The sequence below is a fragment of the Poecilia mexicana genome, unplaced genomic scaffold (genome assembly GCF_051168715.1).
Source record: "Poecilia mexicana isolate PSO_F unplaced genomic scaffold, ASM5116871v1 scaffold_13, whole genome shotgun sequence".
NCBI lineage: Eukaryota > Metazoa > Chordata > Actinopteri > Cyprinodontiformes > Poeciliidae > Poecilia > Poecilia mexicana.
In genome coordinates, this window is record NW_028263382.1 from 12,700,344 (window position 1) to 12,721,057 (window position 20,714).

At 39.8% G+C, this 20,714-nt stretch overlaps 1 protein-coding gene across 2 annotated transcripts in view; it reads left to right on the forward strand.

The window, feature by feature from the left end:
• usp2a (ubiquitin specific peptidase 2a) overlaps window positions 1–20,714 on the forward strand; it is a 42,453-nt gene that overhangs the window by 3,074 nt on the left and 18,665 nt on the right. For both annotated transcript variants that reach the window (XM_088011697.1, XM_015008177.2), the window contains exon 2: window positions 10,650–11,427. In XM_088011697.1, the coding sequence (XP_087867823.1) occupies window positions 10,705–11,427 (723 nt within the window). In that variant the 5' untranslated portion in view covers window positions 10,650–10,704. The remainder of the gene's footprint in view (window positions 1–10,649; window positions 11,428–20,714) is intronic.

The following is a 20,714-nucleotide window of genomic DNA, read 5'->3' on the forward strand; positions in this document are numbered from 1 at the left end:
AGTAACAACCCAAATTATTAAAAATCACAAAATCCATATTCTACATTGAAATTCCAAAAATGTTTGTAGATGACCGGGTCTACAAGAGAAGCAGTTTGAAATGTCTCATGTTCCTATATACAATGCTTTTTCAATGAGAAATTATTTTTTTAGAAAAATGTATAAAAATCTATAGTTCATGAACAAATTACCAAAATATCCTCAGCTGGGTATGTATTTATTTATGTATTTATGTATTTATGTTAGGACTGTGGCTAAAATTGTAAGTTCACAAAATACTCTCCATCCAGTGTGACTGATCTTCAGTTACAAACTCACGTTATTTGTAAAAAGTTTAGAAACCTTTGTTATTTTCCTTCCATTTAACAATTAAGGCACTGCTTTATGTTGATTTATCATATAATCTCAATACAGTTATTTTGAGTTGGTGATTGTAACATGACAACATGTGGGGAAAAAAAATATCTAAGGATTTTGAATACTTTTGCAAGGAATCCTAAAAGTGCAAAAAGGGGTTTAATCGAGTCACTCAACAGTCAGAATACATAATAATTAATTTCCGCTAGCTCAGTTGTAACATCCTTACGGTGGCAATGTTTCAGAGGAACTTAGTGGATGAATCACAATCCACTGTGGCGCATTCTTAACTTTTCAAGATGATTTCTGACATGTTTTTAGTGCTTGCTCCAGCAGAGCTGTGGAAATCACCTCTGGCCCGCCTGGCTTCCAGAAAGTTTTAACACTAGTCCTTTAAGAGTAAAGTAGAATGCCAGAGGAGCGCCGAGAGACCTGTGGAGGTCACGGGCGTCTGCTATATTTACCGGCTCTGTAACCTGATCCGTGGCATTCTGGACAGCCGTGCTCACACTATCTATCCTCTTGCTCTGTGGGTCTGCAGCGTCCTGAGTAGCGCCCCTATTGCTTTCTGTCCATAGACCCGGCTGCTCTGAACAACAAGGGTGAGCCTTCTCAAACCTCCATTTATCTTCCTGCAGGTAACCTGCTTGGTTCTGGTCTCAACTGTTTGCTCAGCTTTGTAGTGATCTTCTATGAGGAGCTGGGCTGAGGGTTGGGGATAATATTTCCAGATTTTTCTCGCTTGAGTACAAGAAGCTTCGCTTTAAAGCGATGGTAATAAGCTGCTGCATGTTTTCTTTCTAACAAACTCGACTAAACAATCCTCCTCGTGTGAGCTTTACAGGAGCAACTTTCCTAGATTTGATTGTAGGATCTCAAGTGTCCATCCCACTCTCTAATTATCGCTCGTTCATTTAAAGTTGAATGTGTCTGCTGTGAAGTTAAGCTTCTAGCTGCTTCACTTCTCTATTTATAGGACTTCCAGGCAATATGAAGTTCCTCACACGCTATATTTGTCATCCATGGAAAGGTTTTCTGGCGTGTTAGCTGTCATTCTGCACATACAGTGCCGTGAAAAAGGATTTCCTCCTTTAGATTTCTTCTGTTTACGAATTTGTTTTAGAACGTAAATGTTTCCGATCATTAACATCTGATAAAGTAGTAAATGCAAACTATTAATTAAAGCAAAAAGGTCTTCAAACCAACCTTATGAAATATGAGAGATTAATTCACTTGTGGTTAAATCATAAATTAACCAGAGTAAACCACATTTCTTCTGGTTCAGTTTCAGTGTTCACACTCAGACTTGGTTACCACTAAAGCTGTAGAATCAAGAAATCACATCAAGTGAACCTGTCTGACAACAGGTGGGAGTTTAGCCTTGATTTAAAGGAATTCAGTATTTCACAATTTTTTGTAGTGTTCTGGAAGTTTGTTCCAGATTTGCGGTGCATAGAAGCTGAATGCTGCTTCTCCATGTTTGATCCTGGTTCTGAGGATGAGGAGCAGACCAGAAGCAGAAGACCAGAGAGGTCTTGAAAGTTGATACGACGACAACAACTCCTTAATGTATTTTGGTACTAGACATTCAGTGCTTTAACAGACATATTTTATGATCTATTCTCCAAGGCAGAGAGCCAATGAACTGGAGTGATGGGCTCTATCTTCCTGATTTTAGTGCAAACGCGAGTGTTCTGGATGGCCCTGCTTCAGAAGCTGTTCCCTCTATCTAAAGCAGAATATCTGACCATCAGTTTGTAACCTTTTAACTCCATCACATTTGGATTAACACCCAGAAGTGCACTACTTTCACTCTTTTTTATTGTATTTGCTTTACACCCCGATCCTGTGTTCTCACTCACATGTCTGTGTTTTTTCACAGGGGTGATCTCTGTGTTTAAACTCTGGGGTGGCATCAGTAGGATGAGCTGCCCCTAAACCCATGAAGTCTGACGCACACTGCTACAAATACAGCAGGTACCAGCTTCCCAAACATAAATGAATGATAAAAATATAAGTAAAGCGTTTTTATCATTTATACTTCAGTTTTTAAAGTTGATCAAAGTTTCTAGGAGCTTCTAATTGGTCACCCAGGACTGTTTATCTGGAGCATAAATACGAAGGGGAACAGAGTGTATTTCTTTTAGGCTGGGATGGGGCCCCATATTTATCTTGCCTCTACACACAGTGAGCCGGATTGGGACAAAAAGCTTTAAAGGTCACCGTTAGGAGAACTGCAGCAAAGAGTAGCAGCTTCTTTTTGCCAAGTTTCTATAACAACTGTCAGACACTGTCTACATGGCAACCAGTTGTTTGGGAGTGATGCCAGAACGTCTGCCATCACAAGTGTAATGTTCTAAGACTTTAACTAGAACGTTGTGCTCTGGTCTGATGAAACTCAAATTGAGCTTTTCAGTAGCACTTCAGCTGGGTTTGGGCTGAAACAAAAGTTTAAAAACTTTAAAAAGCACTTTTTGTTCGCTGATATGTATGCTTGGAGGTCTGTGATGCTGATGCTTCCAGGGCCTTTTTCTACAAAGGCCCTGGAAACATGCTTAGTGTGCGAGGCACCATGAGCTCTTGAAATAGCTGGAGATTCAATGGTCACTTTAAAGGCGGTGAATATGTTCACAAACCCTTATTTTAGGTTACATATTGTCATTAATTGGCAGAAATTAGTTTTCTGATTTAGACATTAAAGAGTTTGTATTTTTGTCAAAAAAAAAATTGTTGATCATGATATACTTTTTATCGACACTGCAAATAAACAAAACCCGGTCCAGCCAAACAGTCGGTCAATATAAGCCGTGTTGTCGCTTAAAACGTTGGATGGAAAGTAACAAGTTACTGCAGCGACATTTCCGTCATAATCTAGATGAGACCCAAAAATACCAAATCCTCCAGGTACAGCAGGTCACTGAGAGCGCTGACAGGCTGGATGGTTGAATGAATCATCCACCTGATGGTTTCAACTGATGTCAGCAACAGCTTTGATTAAAAGCTGGATTCGTTTTTTTTCAATCATTGAGGACACATGCTGTAAAGCTGAAGATTACAATTCTCTTGTCCAAATCACCTGTACTTGAGAAGGTGGTAATAGAAGTTGTCAGGGTTATTGTCTCTAATCTTTTGTAACATATAACATCCATCAGCATCAGTAAGTGGATCAGCAGAGATCGATGAGCTTTTTAATTAGTAACGGAGTGTAAATGACCAAATGATTGAGTCAATGAATAAAGAATGAAGTTGGTCATGTGCAGAGGGTGCAGCAGCCCACAGATCCTGTCCTCTGCACTGTAGTCACGGCCTCGTGCGTGAGTCACCAACAGATGGTGGTAGTGATAAATGCTAATGGCCTTCTTCCCCTCCAGGTTCTTATTGTTGTCAAATCTAGGCTGTGTAGTGAAGACTGTAGCAGGCGGAGATTCAGGAAAATTTGAATGGAAGATTTTGAGCATGTGTTCTGTTTTTCAGGTATTTAAAGGCCATTTGATGTGAAGTCTGTTTGAACTCAATTTGTCTCCTCAGGCACCTGCTTAGCAGAGTTGGTGGTCTAGGGTCTGTTTCTTACTCAGAGGTGGAAGCAGTTTACTACTTTGGTGACTTCTTTAGGAAATGGTTGCGTTAAATTTTATTTGGTGTTGTCAAAGTAGAGAGAGATGAATCCTAATGACACTTTTTAAAAATAAAATAAAAAAAATTAAAACAATGTATTCTTGTCTTCCAGGTCACAGTTAGATGTTGCATTCTGTTGGTCTATTACATAATTTGCCATAATACATGCAAAATGTGGAAAGGTCTAAGCAGGTGAGAACCAATACGACCAGTTAGAATTTATATATCTTAGTGATAGTCAAAGTCAGTGGTGGAAACATACTCTCTTGAGCCAAGCGTGGCATAAAGCTGCACCAAGTAACATGTTGCTAATGAGAGATGGGTTTGTAAATCCACAGGAGGCCAGTTGAGCATCTCAGTGTAACAAGAAGATCAATATCATGTAATCCAACTGTCAGTGTTCTTATGTTTGGCTCAATGGAGGTCTGGTCGATGAGGTGAAGAAAAGGCCGTTTTATGTGAGACTGGCTGAAACAGTGCCACGGACGTGTTTGTATAACAAGACATCATCGCCTACCGGCAACTTCAACCAGATGTTGTGATAGCTCTGTACCTGTCACAACTCTGTAGGTGAAGCAGTGTTTTTCTTACATATTGCTGACTTATAAACTGTGAAATTAAAGCAGCCATGCTGTCTAAAAGCAGAGGTGGTGGGGCAGATCACCAGACTCGGAAAGGCTCAAAAAACAGAATCAAGCAATAAAAGTTAAACCAATGATTTTGTAACAGTTATTTTTACACTTTATTGCTTATTTATGGTCTCCTTAGAAAGATGTCATAGTAACGTACCTTCTGGAATAAAAAGTGATTTTCTAGCCATAAACCAATACAATGTTTCACAGTGTTTCCAACCGTTCTCAGGAGCGTCAGACTGAGAAAGAGTTCGTATTTATACTCAACAAATGTTCAGTTCCAGTAGGTTCTTGATAACTCTGCCGCTAGTCTGGAGGAGCTGAGTGGGGCAGGGGTGTTCTGTGAGGCAGAAGCTCAGCTGGAGATTGCAGCTCCAAGTAGGAGGTTTGTGCAAATTGTTAGGGCTTTGTGGGGGGCAAGCATTCAGGCACCCCGAATGGCTGCTGGGGGAGATTAAAGGATTTCTCAAACTTGGATGAAAGAATCAAAGCAACACTCCAGGTATGTTCTTGATGGAAGAATAACATTATAACACAAAATAAAGCTCAAAAAAGTTGATTTGCTTTTAATCGGAAAAGTTTTTACCCAGCTTTTCGGCACCACTTTTACGCATGCATGCTTGCGCACACATTTTAGCGCTCTTTATTTGGAATCTTTGTAGATCAGGCCCCAAGTATAGCTTTTGGGAAAGGCATCCAGGAGGTACATTTGAATAAACTACAAAAGTATTATAGCAATATCTGCTGAGACATGAGAACAAGTTCAGATGTTTTTTTTTTTGTTTTTTTTTGTCATGCACAGTGCTGTTTGGGTGAAACCAAAACAATTACATCAGAATAAACAGCTGCTGTCAAAGCACAGTAGTGGAGGAGTGAAGGTCTAGGCTTGTTTTACAGCTGCAGGTCCAAAGTGTCCTGCCATTGAGTTGACCACAAACCAATCTGTTCACCAAATGTAATCTTAAATCAAAAGTGAGTCCTTCTGTGTCATATTTTTAGGTCATAATAACCTAAAAGTCAAAATAACTTTTCTGTCAAAATGAGTCATAAACAAGAAAAATAATCAGTTGTACAGAACAATATGTGAAAAGAAAGACATAAATCAAGGTTCCCTGAAGCCCCAGTCAAAGTCCAGACCTCAACCTGACTGAAATGCTGTTGTGGGAGTTGTGCAGAGAGTTGTGCAGAAAACAGTGTCTGCAAACCTCAATGAATTCATGCAATGTTGAAAAAGGAGTGGGTCAAAATTTCTCCTTGACATATAAAATTTTACTCCGTACAAAAACGACTACAAATAGTTCTTGCTTCTGAAGGTGAGTAGAGTCTGTTGAATCATGGGGTATTCTTGGTTTACACTTGACTTTGTTATTTGAATAAATAATGATAGTGAGGAAATCTGTTTCTAGGTCAAACCCTTAACTGAAGCAGAGTTTAATTCTATTTGGATGCAACTCTGTGTCTATTCAGTTTACCATTTAGTTCTACTTTTTATGATATCACTACAGTTTCAACCCACTCTGAGCAAATATTACGGTGAGAAAATATTAAGAAAGAAGCAAGATTTGAAGGTCATGTCTGCTCTTCTGCAGTTTCGGAGGACCAAGATTTAAAAGCCATTGCTGATAATGTGATATTTATCATTGGTTTGTGCAATTTCACATGGACATGGAGTCAAATTTTGGAGTCATTTTCTTCTGTGACAGCCTTGTTAATCTGAATGAATTTACTTCTCTCTCTCAAATATTTTTGCGGATGAGCTGAATGCCAAATGCAGTGTTAATTTGTCCACTAGTTTCTATTTTTTCTTGGTCGTTGGGTAGATTCATACTAGCCGAGCATTGCTCTGGGATCCAGTTCCACATATTGAAAGTGAGGTTCGTAAAAAGATTTTGGCCTAGTTCTCTGAAACTTGCCCCGTAGGTGAAACCTCATCTCTCCATCTCGATGCCAGTAGGCAGCTGCTACAAACTTCTCTTTGAGTGCACCATGCAATCATCTCTGCCACTCAGTTGAAATATTTTTAATAGCGATGTCCTAAAATCTTGGTGCACCCATTACATCTCTTATGTAATGGGTGCCAGTAGTCTGATCTCTTTTTTTCCCCCAGCTGTATAGAGGCTTGCTGGTCAGAAACCTGTAATTTTCTTGGTCTGAAGAAAGGACAAGAACTTAGCTACCAGTCAGCAGCTCTGATAGGAAGTTTAAATTGGCCATAACTTGTTGCTACTGTAGCCATGGTAACTGCCGGGTAGCACTGCCTCGGGGGAGGCTGAAAATGTAGAATAGCCAGAATGTGTAAGTGTGTGAGTTTTTGTTCCTGTTGTAACATGTGCAATTCATACACTATAGTAATTATTTTTCAAATGCAGTGTGTCTGTGTTCCAGTTCACTGCAGTACACCCTCTGAATACTTTCACATTGTCATGTTACAGCGAAAAACTCTATGTGGTTTATTGCCGTTTTATGTGCCAGCACATAACTGCAAAGAAAAATAAAAATTATACATGATTTAAAAAAATGTTGACAGGTAAAGTAAAACAAATCTGGCTCTACTCTAATACCTTAAATAAAACTTAATGTTACTAATTCCTTTCAAAAGAAGGCTGGACAGCCTACTGGAAGAAAAGCCCATGATAAGTCGGGAGGAGTTGCAGAGATTCTCTGCTCATGTGGGAGAAGCTGTACATATGACAACAACACTCTACAAGTCAGGCCTTCATGGTTCTGTGGGAATTAAACCCTTATTAAAGTGGCAGTATTATGAGCTTTCCTGGCACATAGTGCCATTTTATAGCACTATCAAGTAGCTGTGTTACTTAGGTTGTTATAAAAATACTGTACATGTCAAACATAACTTCACAATTTGTTGACTTGACAGTTGATCATCTGAACACCTACAGGAACTGGGTTCTTGTTTGATTGGGGACAGCTCTGGGACTTTGAACATGGTCAATATATAGTCCTTAGATGTTTTGTCTTGGTGAAACACTTAATGATGGATGATATAGCACAGTGTGGTACTACCAGAATATAGCTAATCTGTGCCTTCACAGCATCATTGGTCATTTTTATCCTCTTTCCACATGATGATAATATGTGGTAATTAATGCAGAACAGCGAGCCATCACTGAAAATAACAGGACCCCACTCGCCAGTCCCACCCTTCAAGCATAGCCATCTCTGCTCCGCTCTGCACATCATGGGACAGGGAGCCTGCAGCAAGGCTGAAGCCAGTCACTGAGCCACCCTGTGGGTGAGACGGGGTGCTGTAATTAGTCCAATATCTGTCTCCAGATGGCAAGCGCAGATGTTCTCTCATGCTTGGTACACAATATGGCAAGCTTTATTCTACTATGGTTATCATAAGCAACTGGAACCTTAATGATGTGTGTGTAGATTTCCTCATCTAAATTGGTTCTAACTAGTGATTGGTAATAATTAGTGTATTTTTATTGTGCAAAAATGTTTTTTTTTTGTAACACTTTATTTGAAGGGGGTTGAATAAGACTGTCATGACACTTTCATAAACATGACATAACACCTGTCATGAACATGAATAAGCCTTCATGAATATTTATGACTGTTGTCATAAAGCATCATTCGGTAAATTATGACACTTTTAATACAAAGTTGACATTATTCAAAATGTCTTTGTTATGACAACTTGACATTAACCAAGAAATCATTACTGTTTAAACTTTACCTTTAATAAGATAAAGTTACCTAATTTTTAAAGTGCAATCAGTAATACTTTTATAACAAATTTATATCAGGGCAATTAACACTTATTGAATATCAATGTGATATTTGTGAAAAAGGTTGTTATTAAAAGTGAAGCCAGAAGATGACTTTGTCCTTTCAGATTCTGTAACATTAGAGTCCACATAATTCTTCCTTTTTGTGTCAGAATGCTAAAACCAAAACAACCCTGCCAAACTATAGAGGATCACTCTACTTATCTTCATCATCTGGCTTCATCTGGTTGAACATGGCCTGCTTCTGCGTATGTTGGCCTGCCTCCATCCGAGTGCTCATGTACCTGGTTCGGATCCATTGGCTGAATTATTGATGAAACCTTTTGATGTTGAAAAACAGATTGAGAGGGACCATAAGAAGGCTATGCCAATACGGAGGAGAACATTCTGAGGAAAAGGAAGCCCACTCTCACAGAGGGATGAAGGGAGAGCAGGAGAGGATAGGAAGCAGTAAGAGAGGCGAGATCAGAGCAGAAAGAGCGAGGTTAAAGAAATCGGAGCCTCCCTGGATGAACTCAACACGGATCAGCAACATCAGATACTTTTATTTATTCAGATGCTTCTGCACATGTGAACAGGAGCCTCTCTGAGGCTTTGCTGCAACACAAACACTCTAGGCTGCCAGCCATTACTTCCACCTCACACACAGACTTCACCTGGAGAGACATCTCGATGGTTGGTGATGGGGAGAAAATATTCAGCTTGACGTGTCAAAATAATCTGTTTAATCTGGATTTAAAGTTAAAGTTCTGTGAAATAAGGGTTCTTGCTGACTTTTCCAGTAAACAAGATTTAAATCACAAGGGAACGTTTTCCATAGCTGCATGCACACAGCCCCATGAGTTAATATTTTGTTGAAACACCTTTCCCTGGAATTAGGCATCTTTAAATCCAGTACATCTCTGCCAGTCTTTCACATCTAGACAGACCTTTTGCTGTTTCTACTCGTTGTTTGCCAAGTTGCTCCAGATCAGGGATAGAGAGCAGCTGTGAATATCAATGTTCAAGTGTTGGTAGAGATCAACAGGATTTAGGTCTAGACTTTGACTGGACACATGAATATCAGGGTTTGTTTTGTTTTTTTTGCTCTGTGAATATATAAAAGTCTGCTAAAATCGCAGCTTTGATCACAATGTGAAATCAGAAAGCCAAGAGAGAGAGAGAGGAGCACTGTTGGAGTGAAGTTGTGCTTTTTGGGTAATTACACGGATCATATTTGAAAGAAGGCAGACATTTTAAATGCAAACATTAAAAAAGGTATAAAAGCATTTTCTCAAATTGAAAATGTAAACTCTTGATATTTGGCATTTTAATTCCTGCATATGTACTGGTGTGAACTAGAGTAAATCTGCTGGATATGAAGAAGAGAAACTGTAAACAAAAGTATCAATATCCTCATGCTAATATCAGTCCAATACTAATACACACCTTGACATCAATAGCATAGAGATATTGAGATTGATATGCCCAGCCCTATTATACACTAATATGTTATACTTGTGTGCATAAAAAATCCAAAATGACAAAGTGGAAGGGGTATGAAGACTTTTTTTATAAGACACTGAAAATTGCAGCCCTGTGTTTTTTTAAATGTCACAGTTATAATGCACCTGCGCTAATCCAGAACTACAGGTTGGAGAACTCTAATAAAAACTGACTCTTAGATTTCAGCAGGAAGACTGCAGTCAAACCTCAATCTTTTTGCTTTAAATACCTTTCAAGAACTGTGAAGCTGCGATATTTCTGGTGTGTGGTTGCCAAGGTTACTAAGTGTGTGGAGTAAGATCTGCAGTGCCAGGTCCAAGTTTTTGTCAAGTTGCCAGCTGTATAAATGCTCCAGTTTGCTCTTTCAACTCCCCAGTGGGCTAAGGAAGAGATTCCCTCACCTTTCACCTGTCCTTCCAGTCTTAATCCTGTTCCTGCTGTATTTTCAAACAGTCATAAAAAAACAGCTGGATAAAAGCTGATGTGCTATGAATATTGGGAGGAACTGTGGGCTGCACTAATGTGATCAGTAATAAATGTAGGTAAAGAGGCTCAAATATTGATGGAATCCTAAAGGCAGGGTGATGAGTGGGTGCATGGGTCAGTTTTTGCTTCGGATGATGCAGGCTGACAGCAGATGTGATGTGATGGCAGATAAATTCCTGAATCATTCGTTCAGAGCTCAGGGGAGGCGTGGATGAATAATGGCCTGACTCCTGCCTGCTGTGTTGCTGTGGTGTTTGTATTGATCCCATTGTTGCTGATGAACTAATACAGTGCTTGTGTCTCTTTGCTGTGTCTGCAGTCGATGCAGTCTTCCAGAGGCTCCCCCTGGCTGAAAAACCAGCAACAACAGCAGCATGTCCCGCGTCTCCTCCACCCCCAAACGCTATGCTGGCTCCTCCTACACCAGCCACTATAGCTCCTACAGCCCCTCCCTGACCCCGGGCCTCAGCACCTATAGCGAGCGGGACCGGCTGTCCACCTACAGGTCCCCAAACTCCACTTCCTCCTCAGGATACTCGTCCAGCTACCTGAGCAGCTCCGCCGCCCGCGGCCGCAACTACAGCGCCTCCTCGGACCCCGATCGAGACCGGGGTCGAACTATCCCTCGCACCGACATCCTCGGGAGTAGCAGCAGCAGCATCAACAGCCGACGGAGCGAGAGCCTCAGCAGAACCCCCGTCAAGAGCTACGGAGCGTCAGGTCTGAGTGGGGGGTCCGCCTACTCAGGCTACAGCTCCTACCAGTCCAGCTACCTCGCTTCTTCACCGGCGGCCTCCAGCATCTCACTCAGCAGAAGAAAGTCTGTTTCCCAGAGTGACCTGAGCAGGGACTTGTCCTCCCTGAGCCTCAGCGATGCGTCCTCCTCCTCCACCAGTGCCCTACGGAGCTACCACAGTCGAACTAAAGTCGTGCCCGAGTCGTATGACATAGGCTCCAGACCGGGCAGCTCGAGCCTGTTGCGGAGCTCCACTCAGGAGGCCTTCAGTAGCAGCAGCAGCAGCAGCAGAGCATATAGCTCCTCGGCATGGGAACCAAGCAGCAACGGGATGTCTGACACCCCGAGCAGGAACTCCACAGTAAGTTCTCTTTTCTTCTTCTTCTGCTTTTACATGATGTGTGCTCATCCAGATATGATCAATAAGCAAGCTGATGGAGGCTGAATAGAATCCAAGCTGCGGTTTTTGGCACTGATGTCCTCTGCACAGCTCTGCTTTTGTTTCATTGAGTTCCCATGTTGTAAAGGAAAACTTAGTGATACTCACATTGCAACTGGTAGAAGTGTTTCTTGACCAGGTGGGGGCGCTGTTGGTCAAATTACTTTGAGTTTCCCTTGAGTACCAAACATATTGATTTACTTGACTTTCTATGGAAATATTTTGAACCTCTAAATAGAAAGTCCAGATTGTCCCGCCCCCCTATATTATGTGGAGTAATTGAGTGTGTGTAAGTAGCTTCTTTGGGTACTGATTCTATTCAGTACCCATAGTGATAAAATGACCTCTTGGACACTTGATGCCTGTTAAAGTCAGCAATTATCTCACTCTCTACTTTCATGAGTGAGCTTGGTCTATAGGCCACTCTGGCCTCACCGAGTTCAGTATTTATGAGTTTCCTTGGCAAATATGAGATCAGTCCCGCAGGGTGGCAACATTGTACATGAAAGAGTTGGAAAGCAACATTTTTTTTGTTATTACAATTTTTTTATGATTATTTTGTATGGGTTTTTTTTTTTTTTACTTTTTTTTGTTATTTAGTGGTATCATGGGAGCTTATGTGAAAATGTACCAGACACAACTGAAATTAATTAATGTTTGCTTTAGTCATTTGTTTTATATATATATATATATATGTGTGTGTGTGTGTGTGTGTGTGTGTGTGTCTGTCTGTCTGTCTGTCTGTCTGTGTGTTTTTATTCATGTATCATGTGATTGCATGCTTTTATTTGATATTTTAATAGCACATTAATATCAGTTTTGATGACTTATTTTCTTTACCTTCCTGGAAGTTGTTACCTCCTTAGTTTGGGTCCTCTCGTGACAGACAGGTTAAAGGCAATAATGACTTTCTGTCTAGATAGCCATTCCTTGAGCAAGGTGGCACTCTGGGTATTGTAGTTTATTCTGTTTTATGGATGGATGATTGTCCGGTGAGGGAGCTGTCTGGTCTGTTGCCAGTGTAGTAGAATTGATATGTTTACATTTGAGCTTTGCACATTATAAATAAATGTTGTTGACTGTTATGTGAACTGAGAAATGTCACCTGGTGGTCTGTGTAAACAACAGCTGAACTTTAGGCTTCCAGCACGTATTCAGAAGCAACACAGCGTGTAACAGAAACCTAGTGTGATTTCCTTGTTGAGTTGCTAAGAGTGTGTGGTGGTCCTCATAGAAACCTGGTAACAAGCATAGCTTCAGGCAGAAACTTCCGCACGTGTCAAAAGCGTGTGTGTAGTGCAAATATATGAGTGACACTGTGTCACGCAGATTAAATGGGTGGTTGTCCTGTCCAATATTTTGTGCACTGTCCCACACTGATGAATTTGATGGTGAATCTGAGGAGACCAGTGGTGGTTGCTGTCTTGTGACTGAAGACCATCTAAGAGATCTGATCAGCCACTGAACGGCTGGTTTCTGAAACCAGAGCTGGGTCACATCAGGTCAGCCATCTTCAAGAAACCTATTGAAGCTGGCTTATTGTCTGGGTTTCAACCTGATTGTGAAGATTCAGCTATTTGTCCTTTTGGAGCCTGGAATGATTATTCAACAAGTTATTTCAGCTAATCTTAACTGCAAGAACTATGTGTTAACTAAGAACTGTGTGCAACACAATTTATTCCTGGTGGAACTTGATTAAAATGTTTATCGAGCTTACTGCGTTTGAATCAAAATTCTATATAATCGACAAAATAAGCAATATTCTCAATTTAATTCAGTTTAATGGCTCATTAAGAGGCCACCACAGTGTTGAATCAATGACCATTTGGGGAGTAAAGGCTTAATAAAGACCTTAAAGCTTAAGAATATTCAAAAGCTATTCAGTAGTGATCATTAAAAATAATCTAACATTGAAAACTCCATTGATAAGTTAAAACTGTCAAAAAAACAAAATTAGCCAAACAAATACATAAAAAAATACTAATATTATATTAAACATTTCACTTATTATGGACTAGTGGAAAGCAGAATAACGTCAAAAACCTAAACAAAACAATGAACTTCCTGTATGGGAACAGGGAAAGAAACAATGGCTGTCGCAAACTGGCTTAAGCAGGGTTGAGAAACAATTGCATGGTCAGCTTACCTGGACTTCTCTGAAAAGCAACAGCTCTCCTGGTAGCTCAGTCCATGCCCTCCTTGGTCAGCCGGCACAGTAACAGGAGTTTGGTTCACCGTATTTCAAAAAGGGGGAGTTTTCACCTTACTGAAAAAAACTTTTGCTTGGCTGCAGATGGCCTTCATCCAAAAAACTTCCAACTGTGCCCTCTCTCAGGAGGCTTCTCCTTGATTCTTTGTCCTTGTTGTGCTTCACACCAACAGGTGACCCTCACCAGCTTATTCAAGGCAGTGTGCATCTCTCCATGGTGGTGGATTTGCTGCTGCAGGACATATGAGCACCAGACAGCTGTACCACATATTGTTTCTCAGCCAAGACCAGTCCAAAATGTAGGGGAATTTTCCAAAACTCTTAACAGCTACTTAGATATATTCATTGGGAAAATGAGCTCATTTGTCCTTTGTGGATTTTAGCACCTTAGCAAGTAGGTTCCAATTAAAAACCAACAAGCACTTGGATCCATTTTCCACAGAAATGATTGTAGATTGTGTCATGTTCACATTCTATACCAACAAATGAAATTATGTTGTTCAGTTTCAACAGGAGCACACAGAATAATAGTTTAAGCCTCAGTTTAGTCAACTTGTTTAAGACACAAGGTACAGCAGAAAATGCCTTCCATGTTTAAGGAAGCAACTCGTCTTTTTGAACATACGGTTACCATTTAGTTTAAAAATGCAACTCACACAGGGGTAGCGAGTTAATTAATTTTAAGCTGACTAATCTCACATGAATTAGAGTTGCTGGTCCAGACACTCTCCACTAGCAAAATAGTAGGACTAGCCATCTCCAGGCCATAAAAAACAGGAACATTTTAAAAAGGCTAGTTATAGCCTTTAGTATTTGTTAACATTTAAAGAAGTCTGTTACAAATATTAAAATAAGAATGTAAAAAAAAAAGGAATAGTGTTCTATTTGCTTTTCAGATTCTGAATTGAATCTGAGATAAAGAATTAAAGGATATTCTTCCTCATTTGTACAGGTTCCACTGGCAGCAAAACAGCACCACACAAAGCTTCCACTACCTTGCTTGGCAGTGAACATTCTTTTTGTCATTGTGGCTAAACAGCACAACCCTTGTCTCGTCTAATCAGCAACCTTTTGTCCATGTGGACAATTATAAATTACAATGACTGAGTGATAAACCCATTTCCAATCTTGTCCTAAATGAAAATCTGAACCACATCTGCTCTCTTCTGCCTTTTTTTAATGCCATCTTGTCTAACCATACATCTTAGCAACTATCACCTGTCCTAAATCACTCCTGTTCCACTCCACCTTTCCAGAAACTGCAGTCCATCTAGTCATGCATCCACACAATCCTCCTCTTCTGATTGGAACATGAATGTTTACAGCCACATATACCAGGATTGAAGACTATCCTAAAATAGGTTTGGCAGAGCCAGGTAAATCCAATCCTGGTGGTTTCTTAGAACTTTGCTGAGGAAAAATAGCAGCTGCGTGTGCTGTTGTGCTTCAGTGATGAGTAAGACAAAGTGGATGACACAGCTATCTTTGTTTTTTCTGCAGATTCATCAAATCCTCTGATTAATCCTGGTCAGAGTCCATCTTCTTGATGTTGCTTTAAAATTCTTAGAAATTGTCTAATGATTAGGTGCAGCATTTTTACTCGGTAAGCACCACATTGTGAGTGTTTACTATACAAACATGCAATAATTAGGGGTGTAACGACACTTGTAGCTCACGAGACAAGGCAGTACATAATGTTGCGTTCATTAGAATGAGACACATTAGATTCACAAGTAGAGTACAAATCACAAGTTACAAACTGTGCTTTAAAGAATTAGGATTCTGTGTACAACAGTGGCAGCTCATGGAGGCACTAGGAAATGTAATAGCTCTTCCCAGGATTCAGACATAGCACTCCCCTCGAAGAAATGCAATTTTTTTCCTATGATGAAAATATTTATATGAAATCTGATTCTGATTATATTTAACCTAGATACAAAAATAATTCCTTTTAGTCAATTAGGAATATAGTTATGAGTTAACGACAGCAACAAAAAAAGACTATCGGAATTGGTTATGAACCTATGACCTCATTTGACATACTGTAAGCAAGTAGGTGGAAGAGTCGGATTTCTTGGTGATCATGCAGGCAGAAAGACCAGTTCTGCAGAAATAGCCATCAAGTTTATATCATGCTCAGAGAAGTTTCAAGAAAAAGTTATCAAAACAGGCATTCTGCTTGTGTTGCATTACTGTGTTCTCAACGAGGAGAACTAGGAGACACAGTTCTACCAGGTTAATCACATGGTGCAAAGCAAATACGAGCATGAATGTACCTTTATTTGATTAGCAAATTATGGTGCATTCGTTGATATCTGTCTTGGAAATTTCCAATTCATCAGTGAGCTGTGAATACAGTTTCTCTTGAAAAACCTCCCTGAGGAACAGTAACAGGTTCAGTTATACCACTGACCGTGTAAAAAATCTCCAGGATCCCAGATCAAAACAGAATTTGTAATGCCTTCTCCCTCTACCACAACAACAGGCTCATTCCCTAAGTGCAAAGTGTCCTCTCTCTTACCTGCCAATGAGTTTTGGTGTTGAAGAAGGTTTGCAATGGTCTTGTTTTGTATGGTGTGTTTGAGAAACTAGAGGTCGTCAAATTACTGCATTTATTAGGCACACTGTTGGTGACTGTAGAGTATATTCAGTGTTTTATGGAGAAAGGTGTGAACTTATGATCACTTCACAGCACCCTTGAAAAACTGACGAGCTACAGAAAAAAATCTGCTGCCTCCACTGGTGTACAGTAGAATTCTCAAGTCACCCATATCTACGGGATGCTGCAAAAGCTAACAGTACTTCACCACATAAAGTCACATGTTGCTGTCAACATGTGACTTTCCCAAGACTTGGCTTTTAATACCAGGAGATCACATGAACAATGTCTATTACACTGTTGTATTAATAATAAATGTTTATTAATGACACCTATTTAGACAGTGCAGTCATTGGATGACTTTGATTCAGTCTGACAATAATAAGAATTTGTGCTACTTTTCGGATCCCCTGATAAATTGGGCTAGATTTTTTTTTACTTGTTTAGAAATAGGCGATTGTATTCAGTTTTGAACATCAGATTAGGAATTTTGCAAAAAGCACTACCGTGATATCACCTTGGTGTTGATAGCAGTGTGTCGAAAAACAGTGTTAAACTTTTGGTCCCACTTTCTTCCTTCAGCTTCCGCTGACAGGCAGTAAGACTAAGGTGGCTTAGCTGGGTGTAACATGTCTTGATTTTTTTTAACCTCGATTTGATTGTTTGGGCCTTGTGTCTAGACTCTCTGTTGAGCAACATTAGCAATACATTTAAACTGTCTGACTCTCCATTCTCCCACTTGGTCAGACAGCTTATGGTTTGGTTTAGGAAAGAAAAGCCACAATCTGGCTCATGTTTGAGCTTTTTCTTTGTTCTCAGGCAAAGAGGGTCAACATTTTATTGGCTGAGTTTTGTAAGCTGTTATTGTGAGTCTGTTTGATTGGGTTTGTAGGTCAGAGTGTAGACAGTCTGTGAGGAAACCTTACACTTACATAGCTGAGTAGGGCTTTGCACAGCACCACTTACTGTGTGTACCTGTACCAAGATCCTGATGTCCAGGGTGGCACACTATTGTTTATACTGAAAATATAAAACTGCAGGTTCCAAGTTCTATTATTACACAGAGTAGTACTTAGACATGTACACAGACTCCATCTAGTTTATTCTTAAACTTATTATCAAGTCCAGGGTTACTATGGCAAGAGCCTGTGCAGGACTTTCTGACTTCTCTTCTTCTTGTAGAACTCTACTTTTCCTGTCAGTACATCTGATGCTGTCTAAACATCTTGAAGTCACTTCCTGGGTTCAACCAAGAGTTTCTGTCACAGAGCAGAGTCTACTTGTGCACAGCATGTCTAGCCACCAAATTAGGGCTGTTATGTCACCCAGAAACGCCTGGCTACAATACTGTCAAGGATTGATGAAGGTAGATCAGTGTTTATGTGATGGCCCAAGGACCTCTTAAGTAGTGACGCAGACTAATGCAACTTTTGTGACAACAAAACAAACAAACAGAATTCTAAACCATTTGGCTGTTTTGCCAATCCCAGCAGATGTCATGAAGGTCACCATACCAGAGAAATCTGGAGAGCAGGTCTGTTTCTTTAAATGAATCTGACTACAGTAATGTCAACTAAAAGGCCCAAGGAAAGAAGGGATGGATTAATGCAAAAATTTGGGCCAATATTGATTTCTGATATTAATATTGCTGTAAGGACAGATAACCAGTATTTACCAATGTTAATTTTAGAACATTTTATAAAGACAGCTTTAAAAAAGTGCTGTACTGCATCCATGTCACTATCACATGCTCAAACATACCACTTGGCCACCTCGTCTACCCCCTCAAAACATATGAACTGTAACAACATAGAAATGAATATTGGTTTTTAATATCAACCCAGCGTTACTTAATGGATCAACACCAGTATGTTAAAATGGCAAGTACCGTTATCACTTTGAATACCAATATATTGTGCATCCCTAAAGAAAAGTTGCGATAGAAAGTGGTTTTGCTCCAGACAAACGTAATGCTGTTAGATGGTCATGTTTTCTGGCTCCTGATGTCTTAGCAGTTACTTGTGTCTTACTTCGACAAAACTCAAGTACTAGAATCAGCAGCAAGCTACGACGTACAGCATGGCTATCCACAAAAAGACGTGCCTTAAAAACTAAATACTGTTCATGTTTGCTTGTAGTTAATCAAACTATTGTTCCAGCCACCACCCCACACCACCTTACATAACACACACAGAAAAGGGTCAAGTTCATTCCTTCATAGAACACTGAAGACCTGCTTTGGTTGTAAGCTTTTGAACAGTTTAATAATTACTGTTATACCATCAGTAATGTAAGTGATAATATTCAGAGTTTTGTTTCAACTTTTTGTCTCTCTCTCTCTCAGAGAGAGAGCAAATAAGCTCTCTCTCTGAGCTTATTTGCTTCATAATTAGCAAATAAGCTCATTATTTATAAACCAAACAACTATTTAAAGAAAGAGATGTTTTCGCAAAAAATCCTTCTCTCTGTTATTTCCATTTGTCCCATGATTATACAGCATGCTTCATTATCTTCTGGTACACTGACAGAGAGTTCTGTCCTGAAGCACGACTTCATACTGGGATCTTCAATGTACTCCCAGTGAGGCATCACATAGCCTTCCATAAATGACTGTAAAATATGTTGATCTCCTCGAAAAGGAATCTGTTGCTCATATAAGCTATGTGATGGACCAACACAGAGTGGCATATGTTTGCGAAGTAGAGGGGAAAAGATAAACTGATTTTAGCATTTTTTACATAGATCTGGTCACTACTCAGTGTTTGTGAAGGTTTCAAATGCATGGAGGAGATTGCATGGAGGTTAACAACAGGGTGAACTGCAATGTTAGTTTTCTTCCACAGAGAATTATGCAGAGTTATCGGGTTAAAGTAGAGTGCACGCATACATATTTGTGAACTATTTTAAAAAACCACACACCATTTTATAAATATTTAAGTTGCAATTTGTGGTCGTGATATGACAAAATGTGGAAAAGTTTAAAGGGGAAGTCATCTTTTCCAAGGTCAGATAATGTGAATATATTGGGGAAGAGCATGTATCCAAAGGCAATTGTAGTCTGACATCTGTTAGATAATATCACTATGACCTGCTTCTTGCGTCAGATATTAAACCAGACATGGACTCTTTGCCCCCTTCTGATGTTGTAGTTTTCCAGCTGAGAGATTTAGACATTGGTCTCTCTCTCTCTCTCTCTCTGCATGTCTCTCTCTCTCCCCCTCCCTCACTCACACAGCCTGCTGATGGAATATGCTCCTTGGTTATTTGTTGTGTACACACCAGAGTCATGGTCACAATCTTGCAGGGTGCATGCTGCATTTCCTTCACTTTACACATGAGTTCCACTAAATTCATGCACTCTCACACTATGCTTGTATTGAGAGTTCGATCATGTGATTAATTCATGCAGGGTAAGCAAAAGGCTGACATTATCAAAAGTTTGGATTTCCCAGTATGATCAGTCAGTGTAACTGCCAGGAACTGGGAAGTGAGATACAGCACATTCTGTTGATTTCTTTCATTAATAAGAATCGTTCCTTAGGAAAATTCTCTGAATCAGCAAACCTGTCTAAACACCTTGTACCACAAGTTGAAAATGAAAAGAGAACACCTAATGAAGTCAAAATTTCAGCCAGGAAGTTCGAGATAGGGCCTCAATCAACTCCAAGTTTAGTATTCAACATGGCTGCACGTAACAAAAATGTGCTAAAGGCGGCTTAAATAAACTATGAGCATTTCTGATGGTATCTTTAGACCACTGGAATGTGTAATGGTATTAAATACCTACATACTTCTGAACATGTTCCATTTGTATTTTAACTAATAAGGGAAATACACTATTGTCAGCTTTGTTTGGGATAAGCAGTTAGCCACCAGGATTATTAGCCAATCCCATTGTTTTCCATCTTGCAACTATGAGGTTTCCAACGTAGGTGTGACATTATTCCTGTCTCCGAGCTCCAACCTCTAAGATAAATCAAATACAGCTTTAAAAAGCAAGTCCTTCTGACTCAGATCCAACCTCTGTCACCTCGTCTCTTAACTCACTTGTTTACTTGCGTGGGAAAATTTGAGCACTCAATGATACTTTATCTGAGACATATTGATGAGTGTCCTCTTGACCCTGGTAAACAAGTCAAGAGACAGCTAATATCTTTTGCTGTTTCATCAATGTGTTCTGGTGTCAAGTATACAGTGTTTTCCAAGTTAACCTTTCACAAGAGCTACTCCTATGTTCAGCTCACACAGAAAAAAGTTTAAATTGATTATGTTTGTAGCTCACCATTTAAACTCTGCTAAATATCTAACCCAAGCACGCAATTGTTATTTTTCTTTTCTGATTCATAATGTTTTTCATTGGTGGTTGACAATCCCGTCATCTAGCATATCATAATTTCCTTT